The 15,857-nt window shown below is 43.4% G+C and overlaps 1 protein-coding gene across 2 annotated transcripts in view; it reads right to left on the bottom strand.

The window, feature by feature from the left end:
• LOC137284283 (equilibrative nucleobase transporter 1-like) overlaps positions 1-15,857 on the bottom strand; it is a 35,165-nt gene that overhangs the window by 12,212 nt on the left and 7,096 nt on the right. Inside the window, exons 2-9 of one of the 2 annotated variants that reach the window (XM_067816037.1) lie at positions 14,872-15,114; positions 12,539-12,716; positions 12,028-12,074; positions 11,647-11,723; positions 10,981-11,073; positions 10,387-10,633; positions 5,203-5,391; positions 4,445-4,546 (exon numbers count right to left, since the gene is read on the bottom strand). In XM_067816037.1, the coding sequence (XP_067672138.1) occupies positions 4,445-4,546; positions 5,203-5,391; positions 10,387-10,633; positions 10,981-11,073; positions 11,647-11,723; positions 12,028-12,074; positions 12,539-12,716; positions 14,872-15,112 (1,174 nt within the window). In that variant the 5' untranslated portion in view covers positions 15,113-15,114. Of the gene's footprint in view, positions 1-4,444; positions 4,547-5,202; positions 5,392-10,386; positions 10,634-10,980; positions 11,074-11,646; positions 11,724-12,027; positions 12,075-12,538; positions 12,717-14,871; positions 15,118-15,857 lie in introns of both variants that reach the window. The other variant, XM_067816036.1, reaches the window with a different exon arrangement.

Below are 15,857 nucleotides of genomic sequence, written 5' to 3'. Positions count from 1 at the left end.
TGTAACAAGAAAACAGATAGTAACTCAAGGTACTCAATGGAGCCGATCATAGCACAATATGAAAGAGAACCATGAGACCTAATGGTAAGTATAAATAATTACCTAATGATTGGCAGGCCGGGTGAGTTGTTGAGCAACCAGTAGAGGACCAAAGGACTCCACGTCCTCCACTGCCAAGTCTCATAGGTAGTGGCTGGCAAAAACTGTAGACGATCTCCAATAACAGCCCTCCATGATAGCTGGAACGGTGCAATTCCTATGGAGAGCCATCGTGGACGCTAGTGCTCTAATTTCGTGAGGGTTGTGAGCCGTGGGATGAGGCAAACCTTGAGCATCGTAAGCTGCCAGAATTGTAGAACGCAACCATAAGGCAGTGGTGTTCCTGTTTATCTCACCTTTGCACGTAGACAAGAAAGGGATGAATAATCTCTTCCGACCCCGTCTCAACGGAGCTGATTTGGCGATATTAAGTTTTAAGGCACGCACAGGGCAAAGCAAGTTTTCCTCCACATCATCTGGTGCCAAGATCGCTGAGAGAGGATGAATGGTAAACAGTCCATCGAGCTGACCTGGTAGCTAATTTTTTGCAATAAAGTCCCACTGCAAACCTAAAAGGGCACATCCATGGCTGTTCAAACTTTATCCGAGTGACATCCAGGGTGTGGATTTCGCAAACCCTGGCAGCGGTGGCCAAAGCCTAAAGAAAAACTGTCTTTCTAGATAAATCTTCAAAAGAAGCCATCTCTCTGGGTTCGTAGGGACGGCCTCGAAGGTGTTGTAGGACGATATTGAGATCCCATGCTGGTGGGCGAAATCTGATCTGATCCTCCAGCTTGAAAGCCTTTAACATAGCTGTAAGTTCTGGAACTGTAGAAACTTGCCTATCACATATGACAGCTAGAATGGAGTTCAGAGCTGACAAATAAGTTCCGATGGTACTTTCCTTGAGATGTCAAGAAGAACGGAGGAAAATAAGGAACTCAGCAATAAATTGTGGTGATGCTGATAAGGGAACTTGAGACTTCTGAGCACAGAAGTTCTCAAATGGCACCCACTTATCGTCACACAAAGATCTGGTAGAGGTATGGTGAGCTTGAGCGATTGAGGCTTGTGGCAACAGATCTATCAAAGGACGCCCGTGATTCCAGCCCAGAAGTTGGAACGCCCCTGGGTGGAGCATCCATTCTGTTGAGAACGGTCGACCGGGTCTGGACAGAGCATCGGCCAACACGTTCCTGCAGCCCGGAATGTGACGAGACCTGGTGGTTCCCTGATTCAGGATGACCCATACCACCGTGGAACTGTCCGATGCTATAAGGAGCTTCTTCAAGACAGGAAGCCAGTGGCGTACTGCCAGAGTGACCACTTGCATCTCGAGGTTGTTGATGTGCCAACCTTGTCCTGCGTCTGACCACAGCCCTGAAGTGGTCTGCCTGTTGAGATGAGCGCCCCATCCTTGAAGTGACGTACCTACGAACAGTTCATGATCCTGGGTGTATTCTGGCGCAAATGTTCGAGGGGACAGTCCACCAACTGAGGTACGGATGTAGATGCTGAGGGAACAGGAACCTCACACGTAAATCATCCCATTGAATGAATGGCAGAAGAAACCGTTGAAGCGGCCGAAGCATGAGGCAACCTCTGAGGGTAAGGTCTTGAGCTGAAGTCAGGAGGTCCAACAGAGGGTCAGAGGTTGAGAGAGACCTAAGCTCGCAAACTTGAGCATCTTCTCCCAATGGACAGGTGGGACCTCCGATAAACATCAGTTCTTGCGACGGCACTAGATATGACTTTTCAAGGTTGATCATCCACCCCAGTTGCTGAAGAAGGCAAGTGGTGAAGTCCAACTGTCTGTAAAGCAACTGAGGCTCAAAGTTGTTCAGGAGGCAGTCGTCTATGTAGGGGTCAAAGTCTATCCCTCTCAGATGCAGGAATTGGGAGATCGGAGAAGTGATTCATGTAAACAGCCACGGGGCTGAAGAAATTCCAAACAGGAGGACCTTCCACTGGTAATGCACCCCGTTGAAGATAAACCGAAGGAACTTCCGGTGGCGTCAGAAAATTGGACACAGTAGATCTAAGGTAACCATACGGAAGAGAGGCAGGTCCGAGAGGTATAGACAATTGAAAAGTGCCACATTGTGAAACATGAAGTTTGTCCAAATCCTTCTTGGGGACAGGAAGAACCCCGGGGAGTGATTGGGATCTACCACTATCTCTATGGCTTGCTTCACCAAAAGCACTTGAATGTTGGCTTGAAGAAGGACATGCTGCTCCTGGGAGTACACTCGTGCCTGAGGTACAGATGTTAGTGGCGGCAGAGTAACAATCGGCAATTTGTAACCCGTCCTCAAGTCATGAATGTTCCCATCTTCAGCGGGAGGAATAAGGATACTTGCAATTCCCCCAGCCGGGAATAGAGGGGCGTCCTACAAACAGTCCTGGGGCCTTGCTTGGGCGTTGGTATCCAGGGCATCCATGACCTCGGCCTCTGGCAAACACGTATTTAATAGACTCTCTCTCTGCTAGGGACGTAGCAACGTTTTCCTGTTCCACGAGATGACTGCCTGCCGCGAAAGGCAGAACTCAGAGCCTCAAAGGTGGATAGGGAGACTTCCGTGTTTGTGAGTTCTGCATGTTGGCGATAAATCACTGGAATTTTGTCGTTGAACAAACGTTGCAAAATCCAGACTATGTACTTTTTACTCTGATTTGCTAGATATAGGCGCTCTAATCGTTGGGTTAAGTGACAGCTTGGCAAAGTCCTCATCTAACGACGCAATGGCATCAGCTACCATAGGGTGTGGTGGCAGAAGAACTCCGGTGAAAGTCGAATAGCCTTCGGGTCTGACAAGTCTGATGGTGGTGAGGGACAATCCGGCAGTCATATATGGCAGAGGGAGGAAGATTAGTACCACTATCATCAACATCTTCAGATGTCTCTTCGGGAGAAAATAACATTCTTCAGTGTCATCCCACAACACAGACAGTGGTTCAAGACGATGAGAAGACAATGATGCATCGTACGTTGAGGCAAAGGCGCCGGCTGCAAAGGCTTCCCAGCTGGGGATATAGAATGCTGAGGATGCATGCACCTCCGGGTGACTTAAGGCATCTGGGCGAGATAAGTCAATGAAGGAGTTGGGACGCTGTGGGTCCGGAGAATGCTGATCACAAGTCGAGTCTTGTGTTGATTCATGCGTCGGTGCTGGCGGCTGTTGCTCCGGAGTCTCCTGGAGAGACCATTGAGACCCCAACAACGACGCTGGTGACAACATCTTCCTGCGCCTCTGAGAGAAACGCTTCCTTCTCGCAGTAAGGTAAGCCTGAACTCTACCTTGCAATGTAGACAGCGCTGGTCAAGTGAGCAGCAAACGGAGGCGCAGCCTGGACACCAGGGGTGGGGGTCCTTTGCTGACTTTAAGACTTTGCTCACAGTACAAAACTGACGAGTCATAAACAGCTACTGCAACATACAAACAAGTGAGAAAACTTATAAAACTTGCCTAGCAAACACCCCTACATGAAGAATGCAGCAAACACCCCTAAAAGAAAAAATAGCCACACAGAGGGGCAGGGCAGCAACAACAAAAATGGCAGCCGCCGCAACCAGAAGCATACTACGTGAGAATAAACAGGGAATACATACATCAAATGGATAACCATTGAAGAAAAACAAGTATCAGATGGTGTAGGAACTAACCAACGTTACGAACACCAAGCTGAGTCCACACAAAAACAACTGAGACGTGAGAAACCAACCACAACGGAAAACAAGTAATAAGTGCACATGAGGTAGCCAGGTATGTGAAGTTTCATTCTTTCTTCACTCACATGAAACAAAATCATACCTACCGTGTAGTAATAACATGAACACAAGTAGAAGGTAGAAAACTCTAACTACAGTGAACCAAACGAACGTCCAATCGAAAGGACGCTTGAAGTAAAAGTGAACTTTGCAAGGTCAGCGCTTGCGTGGTTCAAGAGATCACGTCATTTCCGTGACTATACATTCGTCGATACATGAGGTAGCCATTCATGGGAATGGCAAATCAACGAATGTCTGATCTCATCTAAGCGAAGCTAGAGGTAATATGCATAAGTCCTATGGTAAGGTAAGTTAAAAAATATATGTTTTCATGCCCTACGAAGATAAGTTCTGTCATCAAGTGTTTCAAAGACTATATCAGCAGTTCCAAAACCGTTTGCTTTTGATTAGGAGAAAATGTGATCGATGATTTGATCGTTTGGTCACTGGGACCAATAGTCAATTATTTAAATTTATTTAATACCACAAGTAACCACAAGATTCTGACCACCAGATTCATTTAGTCGTATCTTACAACAAACCTAGGTGAGTACTTTAACCCATAAGCCTCCACGGCCTCCCACCCACTGCATGCAAGCATTGTGCAATGGGTATGTGTGCTTCAAAATGACTCACTGTTAAAGATTCCTTTCTGCCAGTCGTAGACAATTCCAGCAAATGGAGACGTGACGATTCCGGCCAGCATCATGTACATCGACATGTTTGTGTAGAAACTCACTGAAAGGAAATGTGTAGACATGAAGCATACCCAGTCTGATCCTACATCTGGACAATCTCATGTTGACACTGACATATTGTAAGATTAGTGTCTGGACAGGCAGAGTACAGATCACAGAATGAGCAATACTGGGCCACGTACCAAATGACAGAAGAAGTAGGTAGAGAGAGCACAGGCTAGAAACTCTCGATGACAGTGGGGATAGGAATAAAGGAGATGAATGTCTTACGTTGAGCCATGTGACAGAAATGGCAACTAAGCCTAAGCCCTATTGATTCTTACACTGATAAAAATGGAGTTCAAAGTGAACACCTTACCATGACAGAGAACACAGATAAAGTGAGGACTGACAGAGGACACTGACAAAGTAAGGACTGACTGAGGACACTGATAAAGTAAGGACTGACTGAGGACACTGATAAATTAAGGACTGACAGAGGACACTGATAAATTAAGGACTGACAGAGGACACTGACAAAGTAAGGACTGACAGAGGACACTGACAAAGTGAGGACTGACTGAGGACACTGATAAAGTAAGGACTGACTGAGGACACTGATAAATTAAGGACTGACAGAGGACAGGAACGTCTAACCTTGGGTTACATCAAGGTCATCATTTATTATGTGCTTAAGAAATCACGGGCATGTCTTACCCTGGGCCTGGTCACCATCAAGGACGTTGTTGAGGATGGGATTGAGAGAGGACAGGAAGTAGTAGAAGCGCAGCTGTAGTATGCTGAGCCAGATGACATGGGGGAGGAACGATGAGGACAGGATGCAGCTGAACAGTGACGGCAGCTTTGACGGAGACGGCGGTGGCGTCAGCGGGGTCTTGCTCTCCTCTGGAAGTATATGAAAAATAAAGTGATGGAACATCAACTGATTGACAGAAGTGTTACTGTAATTTGTAAAATTACTGATCCAAAATAGATTTCTGATATGTAATCTTAGCAGTCTGGAGATACATGAGTATCCAGTCTTAGTATACACTAATAGAGTTGAATACTCCAGTGAAACAAGAATAAAAAATTAAGTGCTTCAAGTAGAATGAGTTAATTTGTTTATAAGCAGCGATTCATCATCATCACCAGCAGCAGCAGCAGCAGCAGCAGCAGCAGCAGCAGAAACAACAGAAGCAGCCCCCATCATCATCCCAATTATCATCAGCAACAACAGAAGCAGTCCCCATCATCATCCCAATTATCATCAGCAACAACAGAAGCAGCTCCCATCATCACAAGCAGCTATAGAAGCAGCCTTAATCATCATCCCAATTATCAGCAGCCAGAACAGAAGCAGTCCCCATCATCATCAGCAGCAACAGAAGCAGTCCCCATCATCATCCCCATCATTATCAGCAACAACAGAAGCAGTCCCCATCATCATTCCCATCATTATCAGCAACAACAGAAGCAGTCCCCATCATCATCAGCCACAACAGAAGCAGTCCCCATCATCATCCCCATCATTATCAGCAACAACAGAAGCAGCCCCATCATCATCCCCATCATTATCAGCAACAACAGAAGCAGCCCCATCATCATCCCCATCATTATCAGCAACAACAGAAGCAGCCCCATCATCATCAGCAACAACAGAAGTAGTCCCCATCATCCCCATCATTATCAGCAACAACAGAAGCAGTCCCCATCATCATCCCCATCATTATCAGCAACAACAGAAGCAGCCCCTATCATCATCAGCCACAACAGAAGCAGCCCCCTCATCATCCCCATCATTATCAGCAACAACAGAAGCAGTCCCCATCATCATCAGCCACAACAGAAGCAGTCCCCATCATCCCCATCATCATCAGCCACAACAGAAGCAGCCCCATCATCATCCCCATCATTATCAGCAACAACAGAAGCAGCCCCCATCAGCATCAGCCACAACAGAAGCAGTCCCCATCATCATCCCCATCATTATCAGCAACAACAGAAGCAGCCCCATCATCATCCCCATCATCATCAGCAACAACAGAAGCAGTCCCCATCATCATCCCCATCATTATCAGCAACAACAGAAGCAGCCCCCATCATCATCAGCAACAACAGATGCAGCCCCCATCATCATCCCCATCATTATCAGCAACAACAGAAGCAGTCCCCATCATCATCCCCAACAACAGAAGCAGTCCCCATCATCATCCCCATCATTATCAGCAACAACAGATGCAGCCCCCATCATCATCCCCATCATTATCAGCAACAACAGAAGCAGTCCCCATCATCATCCCCATCATCATCAGCAACAACAGAAGCAGTCCCCATCATCATCAGCCACAACAGAAGCAGTCCCCATCATCATCCCCATCATTATCAGCAACAACAGAAGCAGCCCCATCATCATCCCCATCATTATCAGCAACAACAGAAGCAGTCCCCATCATCATCCCCATCATTATCAGCAACAACAGAAGCAGCCCCTATCATCATCAGCCACAACAGAAGCAGCCCCATCATCATCCCCATCATTATCAGCAACAACAGAAGCAGTCCCCATCATCATCAGCCACAACAGAAGCAGTCCCCATCATCATCCCCATCATTATCAGCAACAACAGAAGCAGCCCCATCATCATCCCCATCATTATCAGCAACAACAGAAGCAGCCCCCATCAGCATCAGCCACAACAGAAGCAGCCCCATCATCATCCCCGTCATTATCAGCAACAACAGAAGCAGCCCCCATCATCATCAGCAACAACAGAAGCAGCCCCCATCATCATCCCCATCATTATCAGCAACAACAGAAGCAGCCCCATCATCATCCCAATCATCATCAGCAACAACAGAAGCAGCCCCCATCAGCATCAGCCACAACAGAAGCAGCCCCATCATCATCCCCATCATTATCAGCAACAACAGAAGCAGCCCCCATCATCATCAGCAACAACAGAAGCAGCCCCCATCATCATCCCCATCATTATCAGCAACAACAGAAGCAGCCCCATCATCATCCCAATCATCATCAGCAACAACAGAAGCAGTCCCTATCATCATCCCCATCATTATCAGCAACAACAGAAGCAGCCCCCATCATTATCAGCAACAACAGAAGCAGTCCCCATCATCATCCCCATCATTATCAGCAACAACAGAAGCAGTCCCCATCATCATCCCCAACAACAGAAGCAGTCCCCATCATCATCCCCATCATTATCAGCAACAACAGAAGCAGTCCCCATCATCATCCCCATCATTATCAGCAACAACAGAAGCAGTCCCCATCATCATCAGCCACAACAGATGCAGTCCCCATCATCATCAGCCACAACAGAAGCAGTCCCCATCATCATCCCCATCATTATCAGCAACAACAGAAGCAGTCCCCATCATCATCCCCATCATTATCAGCAACAACAGAAGCAGCCCCATCATCATCCCCATCATTATCAGCCACAACACAAGCAGTCCCCATCATCATCCCCACCATCATCAGCAACAACAGAAGCAGCCCCATCATCATCAGCAACAACAGAAGCAGCCCCATCATCATCAGCAACAACAGAAGCAGTCCCCATCATCATCCCCATCATTATCAGCAACAACAGAAGCAGCCCCCATCAGCATCAGCCACAACAGAAGCAGTCCCCATCATCATCCCCATCATCATCAGCCACAACAGAAGCAGCCCCCATCATCATCCCCATCATCATCAGCCACAACACAAGCAGCCCCATCATCATCCCATTCATTATCAGCAACAACAGAAGCAGCCCCATCATCATCCCCATCATTATCAGCAACAACAGAAGCAGCCCCATCATCATCCCCATCATTATCAGCAACAACAGAAGCAGCCCCATCATCATCCCCATCATTATCAGCCACAACAGAAGCAGCCCCATCATCATCCCCATCATTATCAGCAACAACAGAAGCAGTCCCCATCATCATCCCCAACAACAGAAGCAGCCCCCATCATTATCAGCCACAACAGAAGCAGTCCCCATCATCATCCCCATCATTATCAGCAACAACAGAAGCAGTCCCCATCATCATCCCCATCATTATCAGCCACAACAGAAGCAGCCCCCATCATCATCAGCCACAACAGAAGCAGCCCCATCATCATCCCCATCATTATCAGCAACAACAGAAGCAGCCCCCATCATCATCAGCCACAACAGAAGCAGTCCCCATCATCATCAGAAACAAGAGAAGCAGCCCCCATCATCATCAGCAACAACAGAAGCAGTCCCCATCATCATCAGCCACAACAGAAGCAGCCCCCATCATCATCAGCAACAACAGAAGCAGCCCCATCATCATCCCCATCATCATCAGCAACAACAGAAGCAGTCCCCATCATCATCCCCATCATTATCAGCAACAACAGAAGCAGCCCCATCATCATCGGCCACAACAGAAGCAGTCCCCATCATCATCTCGATCACTATCAGCCGATAATATTACATCAAATAACTTCTATTCCATTATCAGAATATTTCACACATTAAGCTGTTATTCTAACAGATTATTTTACATTGCTATCTGGCTAGTATACAATGCGAGTTTTCTGCAAACATATTTAACAAAACAATGAACACAGGCCGTTACCTGTCTAGCTACAATTTACATAGGAGACGGTTTGACAAGTCACCGCTGACTTCCCTCGACACTTGCAACTTTGATTGCAAAAAAACAAAATTTTGCCCATTTAATTGTTGAAACTGACTTCAAAGAGTCAACAACGCAGATTTCGGAGTCCATGGATTACGAGACTGTAATCTGTTGGTGACTGCTAAGAATAATGTGAAATTGGTGCCATCGAGGTAGGTGCAAAAAACGGACCCTCACGAATGAGGTAAGCGGAAGTTGTATGAATATGGTAATGCCATTCTCTCACAGTGTTTCCGTTGTTTCTGTCCACAGGTTCAATAAGTAAAATTGGGATTGAATTTAATCAAATAAAATGTGGTTGCACAGCAAACATTGAAAGTACTCGTCGTAACTCAACTGATAGCATGTCTTGTCTTTCATAAGTTGCTACTACGATGACAATGTTGGTACAATTATTATTGAGAAAACCCTGCATGTTTTAAGCATCTGAAACACAATGGATATGTACGATTAAACAGTGTCAGTTGCCATCCACACTGATTTCACTAGTTTATGTAATTTATAAGAGTGCAACACCGGATTTGTTGATGAGCTATTTTCGATTTCGTGAAGGGGTGTGATCGCAGTGCAACCTTTTTATGGGAGCCACGGATTACCCCGCTGTTTAATCGAATCCATAGTATCGCGAAGCGCGCTATTGTGAGGGATGACTATATATTATTACATAAGGTGACCTTAGCGTTTTGTCTTAAATGGGTGTTGATGATTAATACCAATATATCTGAAATTATCAAAATCAAAATATTTTCCAACTTGACTACCCATCTCTGATGACTAAGAAGCATCATCATCCTGTGGATCATCAAACTCATGACGTTTTGTAAGTACCAGATATATCAAGCTAAAGCCCCAGTCTTATTAAGTCTCATCTTTCATTGCATTATAAACACAAACTGAAAACCTGATGACACTACAGTACAAGGCCACTGTTTGGTGAATTTTCACACCAACATATCTGACTTCTGCACCAATTTACACCTATACCATTACGCTTGTTTAGACACCCTGTGATTTCTGAAAGACATGGGACCCTTCAGTTAGACTGGGCAATACAGTTCCAGCTTTCACCTGGCATGACCTTCTATGGAGGCAATGTCAAATCTACACAGACAGAAGTCTTGCATCAAAACAACTTTTATGAGACAATTGAGGTCCTGGAACTCCCTGCTTAAAACAAAAATGCTTTCAAAACTGAGGCTGAACTCTAACCTTTCAATGGCTGTTTCTTCCCATCAGCTATCACAACACCAGCTTCCTCTTCCTTATCCAGCAGCACCACCGATGGCGCCTCTCCATCCTCCACCCTATAGGTAACCTGCTCTTGGGGAGGATTATCCTCGGGCTTGCTGATGAATCCTTTGGGCAGGAAGAAGAAGGTGCTGACTATCACCATGCTGTGAAGACCTGTCAGAACCAGGTACGAGTGTCGTAGAGAGAAACCCTTCTCAAAGGCAATCTGTAACAATAAGTAACAGTGGATGCTGTTACATGACAGAGAAGAGAGTGAGTTGAGTTTTACGTGCCTTTTGGCAATACTCCTGGAAATATCACTGCCGGGCACACCAGACATGGGCTTCACACTTTGTACCATGTCAGGAATCAAACATGGGTCTTCAGTGTGGGGAGCAGGTGCTTTAACTATTAGGCTACCCCACCGCCCCCACATGCCAGAGGAAGCATTTTTTACTTCAAAATAACTTGTAACATAATGACTGGTATGTACAGAGATGAACTGAGCCTTGCATTGTGATACAATATTGAAATGGTGTATTGTATACACCACTAAAGTTTCAGGTGTCGTACCTTGATGACCAGTTGTACAGCCGCTGATATGTCAAATGCTCCACACAGCAAACCGATAATTGTGGAACTCCCTCTTGAAAACAGATTTGCAATCTGAAACCATTCCAGCAACAGATTCAGCTGATATGTCAAGTGGGAAGCCCCCTCCTCCATCATTCCTTGTACATTGTCCTATTAAAAGTCTAAATAAAAATCTCCTGTAACTCCTTTGAATCACTAATAATCCATCCTGCATTCCTGTTCTATAACCAATCCAATTTTAGTCCTGTGTCATTCACATCAATAACAAATCAACAGGCAAGTGAAGCTAGATATGGTGAGGTTTCAATCACGTAGCAAAGTGCACAAGAGCATGTTGGTACTAATTCTGATGGAAATACCAACAGCGGAAAGAGTTTGTTTGTTGTTGAACACCAAATTCAGCAATTTTCCAGCTATACTGAGGTCTTAAACTAATCAAGACTGGATTAGATAATCCAGTGATCAACAACATGTGGGTCAATCAATGCAAGTGTGATATGATGTCAACAACGTCCCGCTAGTCCTCTCTTATGAAAAGCATGGGTTGCTGAAGACCAATTCTAACCCGGATCTTCATGGGAGAATAGAGAATGAGACAGTGGAGTGTGCCTAAGTGCATGTACAAGAAATTCCTTAAAACCTTACCTGTGTATTGGTGACAAGAAGAGGTATACCACCAATACCCACCAGAGTGAGTCCAGGGAATATTAACCACGGTACATCTGAAACATAGTTTTAAAATACCTAACAAATATAAGCCTGTACTTGTGGGTATTTTTGCAAGAAAATGAGGATCTACTGAGTTTGGAAACTAAAGGAACATTACAGCATGTCTATTTAATGTGAGTGGACAGCCTGAATTGATCAATGAAAAAGACAAACAAGCAATCAGGCACATTAAAGTACATAATTTTTATCTCCACAAGAGTGGAAGTCGAACAATCATTTAAGAAATGACTCTTAAAGGGAAGAAAATGAAGCTGATCTCGTGTACATTTCTCTCTCCAACATATGGACATAACATACCTTGAGATACAAAGGCTATCATCAATGTCCCAGTCACAAATATAATCCTAGAAATAAAAAGTTTAGAAGTTTACAAAGTACATAATTTAGTATGTATGGCAATGTTACATATGTATTGTGATGGGTATCATATTCTGACTTAGTATCGTGATATAAGGATATTTCACATACTAGACAAAAAACAAGGAATTACAAAGGATGCAATGTGTTGTACCCCTAAGCTTCCATAAACAATACAACAGCTAATTGAGTGAGTACAGTTGTACACCGTTTCAGCAATATTCCAGCCACATCACGGCGTGGGACACCAAAAATTGGCCATTGTTGAGAATGGAACCCGTGTTTTCAGCATGATGAGCAAACACTTAAACTACTAGGCTAGCCCACCATCCCAATCCAAAAGGTTGATAAAATGAGCAAGACTCCAGGTTACCAAGCTTGTTAACATTGTGATCATCCCACCCTCTTTTCAGTAAGTTCCTTATGACAAGCCTTGTGCCGATATACATACATGGAGAGAACTCGCGTGACTCTGGTGCCAAACTTGAAGTTGATGTGTCCCATGGCAGCACATCCTGCACAGAACAAGGTGGAGGCTACAGTGAACACAAGGTTCAACATAGAGTCCTGAGCCTCACATCCTGGTGCAGCAGTATTGCTACTTTGGTTTCTTTCGTCAGTAGGGAGCACTGAAAATCAAAATTACGGAACGTAAAGTGAGTGTGAGTCGGGTTTTACAGGCGCTTCTACAGCAGCATTCTAACAAAGTCACTGCAAAGAACACCAGGAAAGGGATTCAGACATTGTACCAACGTGTGAATCAAACCAGCAAGCACTTTAACTACTAGGCTACCTCCACACCCCTCAGAATTAAGAGAGTCTATTCTAAACGTCCACACACTCATCAACAATTGTACATAAAACTGAACGTAACAGTATCCCACATCAGAGCAAACCACAATAGTAAGTCAATTTTACACAAAAGAGATCTTTTACCCCATATGATGTCTTTCTGCCAGACAGCACTTCCTTTAGTGAACTTTCCACTCAACGAATCAGCATTAAGGCTTCTACACTTGCAGTGCGAGTGTGCAGAACATTCAGAAAACCATGATTTCAGTGCATCGAAAGTGATTATTTCCCCAATGTACTGATTTGTGCAAAATTCATTGTGAGTGAGTGAGTGAGTATGGTTATACGCCATTTTCAGCAATATCCCAGCAGTATCATGATGAGGCATACAAGAACTGGGCTTTACACACTGCCAATGTGGGTAACTGAATCCCAGTCTTTGCCAGGATGAATCAATGCTTTAACCACTAGACTACTTCACCACCCAGTTTCAACTAGAAATTTCCGAAAGGTTTTGCAAATCTGCCCTTGAAATTACCACTGCTCCAATTCAAGTGTAAATCCAACTGTTCCTCATGAAAACAAAATAAACAAAATAAAAAAACAACAACAAACAAACACTCCCAAACATCCAGTGAACCACTTCCCAATTATACTGATCTGTAAGTTTCAATAAGAAACATGAGCTCCGTTCCAGGAACATAAAATGGACTGTAGATAGACTAGACATTATCTCGAGTCGAGAAGGTCTATGTTAAGTATAGGAAAAAAATCGACTTATCTTCAAAAACCAAAGAGAAGTATTTTCTCTAACATACATACTGTCAATGATAAAAAATTATACAGTGGATAATCATTTAATGAAGCTACATAACAATAACTGAAGCATATGAAAATCGATTTAATGACTATCACTATAAGGAAATAATTTAACCCAACAATCATCAGTCGCCGTGCGTTGTAGAGCCTCTACCTATGAATTTGAGAGTTGCAATTCCTATCTCGCTAGGGAAAACATTTGTACTTTGAGCTTAATCTTGAACGATATTTTCAAACACTCACGTATCATTTGAATGCTGATGTTCATATAAAGTTAGGAAAAGTAAAACCTGGGAAGCGGTTTTCTGTAACATATATACCTGGGAAACATAGACCTGGGAATAGAAAAATCTGTCCCTCAAATACAAAAACCTCAAAAGTGGTTATTCTGTGAAAACAAGAGATGACCTAATATATGGTGAGAAGCACACTTCAGGTTTATATCAGTGGTATAACACACACCATGATATAGGTTGATTTGACTTTCTGTCATCTGAGGATGACATGGCCAGTTACCAGGTAGTTGACTTCCCTTAGTTTCCTCCTTCCCGGTACATTGTATATACAAGCAGTTACTGACATTAATACAGTATTAAAACTGGAGACATTTCCATTGACTTTTGACCTTAAATCTTAATCCATGTGGTATCAGTGTTTTTTACCTTTTTGCCATTTTCATGCACATATAACAAGCATTGTGACAAAGGTGACATAATTGACTGTCGTAAATTACCATATTGAACATAAAGAAGTAATGAAAATGAAGGAAGTAGTTTAAGATGAAGGTAAATGCACCTTCCAAAGATGAAGCTTGGCGTTGAATATGAAGAAAATTCTGGGAAATGTTCTTGAGATATCTTGCTGAAAAGGGTAAAATGTTTAAGTCCCCTTATGAACTAGAAATGAAGGTCAAGGTCACCAAACCTGAATGAGACCTGTCTTTCACTATGATGAACCTAGGTACCAAATAGGAAAAGAATCTAGTGAATGGTTCTTAAGACATTCCAATTCAAATGTGTGGTGGGGGATAATAAGTGTTGCATAATTTTCTGGAGAACTTGACCTTTGCAACATACTATTAGGTAAAAAAGGTGCCAACATGGCTTTAATCCTGAAGACATGAAATGAAGCAAGCATATAGAACAAAATTATGAAGCAAGCAAAAAGTCTTACTTATATATATGGGTGTTGAGTTGTCAAATGGACTGCTTGTGATAGTAAGACGCAGCATGTTGCTTGTTTTGTTATCTGGTTCCGCCATCTTGCTCTCGCTACACAGGTCCTGATACAGGAACTTAGCCTTCAGAACAAACACGAGGGAGCTCCAGCCATAGATGAGACCTCCAAACAGCATGGTTTCTACAATTGCCCACACAACATACAGAAAGCGAAGTCTATGCTGGCCTGACGTCATGTCTGCTGAAAGCAAAGGAAACACTACTGTATTAAAGTGTTACTGAGGTTCATTCTTTTAAAAATACGTATCACAACATCACTGGGCCAGTTTTCAATAATTTTATCCAAGGTTTGTACAGTAGTTGGCCATAAGTGAGTCATTATCAGTGAAATTCCTATACACTTGCATGTTATTTAACTCTTGCAATAATAATTTTCATTAATTTCAGTTGAATTGCTTTCATTATTTATCTAGCAGCTCAGAAATCATCTCAGCTACATACACAAAATTTCCATTCATTTCTCCAACAATTACTAAGAAAATTGCAACTATTATAAACAACATGTATTAGACGTACCAAACAGGTTTAACGGAACAGATTAAAATTAATTTGCTAATATGGTGCTTAATCAGGTGTTATTCAATAATTTATCAACCAAAATATAAAGAACATTATGTACAAGTAGCTGAAGATGATTTCCAAAATGTTTGCAAAACAACAAAATAAAATAACTTCTACACAATTTATGAACATTACTCTTGCAACTTGTAATTAACATGCAACTCTTTGGACACGTCACTAATGATAACTTATGGCTAACTACTGTACCTACTGAAAAATGACTTCCTGTAATTTGTATTCATCACATGGCTACAGGTTTCCCCAAAAGATTTGGCGCTCACTTTGGAAATGTGTGCCATAAAACATGAAAAAAATAGATATCTTATCAGCTAAAACAGACACCATTGCACCATTAGACTG

This window comes from Haliotis asinina, chromosome 5 (assembly GCF_037392515.1).
Source record: "Haliotis asinina isolate JCU_RB_2024 chromosome 5, JCU_Hal_asi_v2, whole genome shotgun sequence".
Lineage (NCBI taxonomy): Eukaryota > Metazoa > Mollusca > Gastropoda > Lepetellida > Haliotidae > Haliotis > Haliotis asinina.
This window is presented reverse-complemented; position numbering and strand designations above follow the sequence as displayed.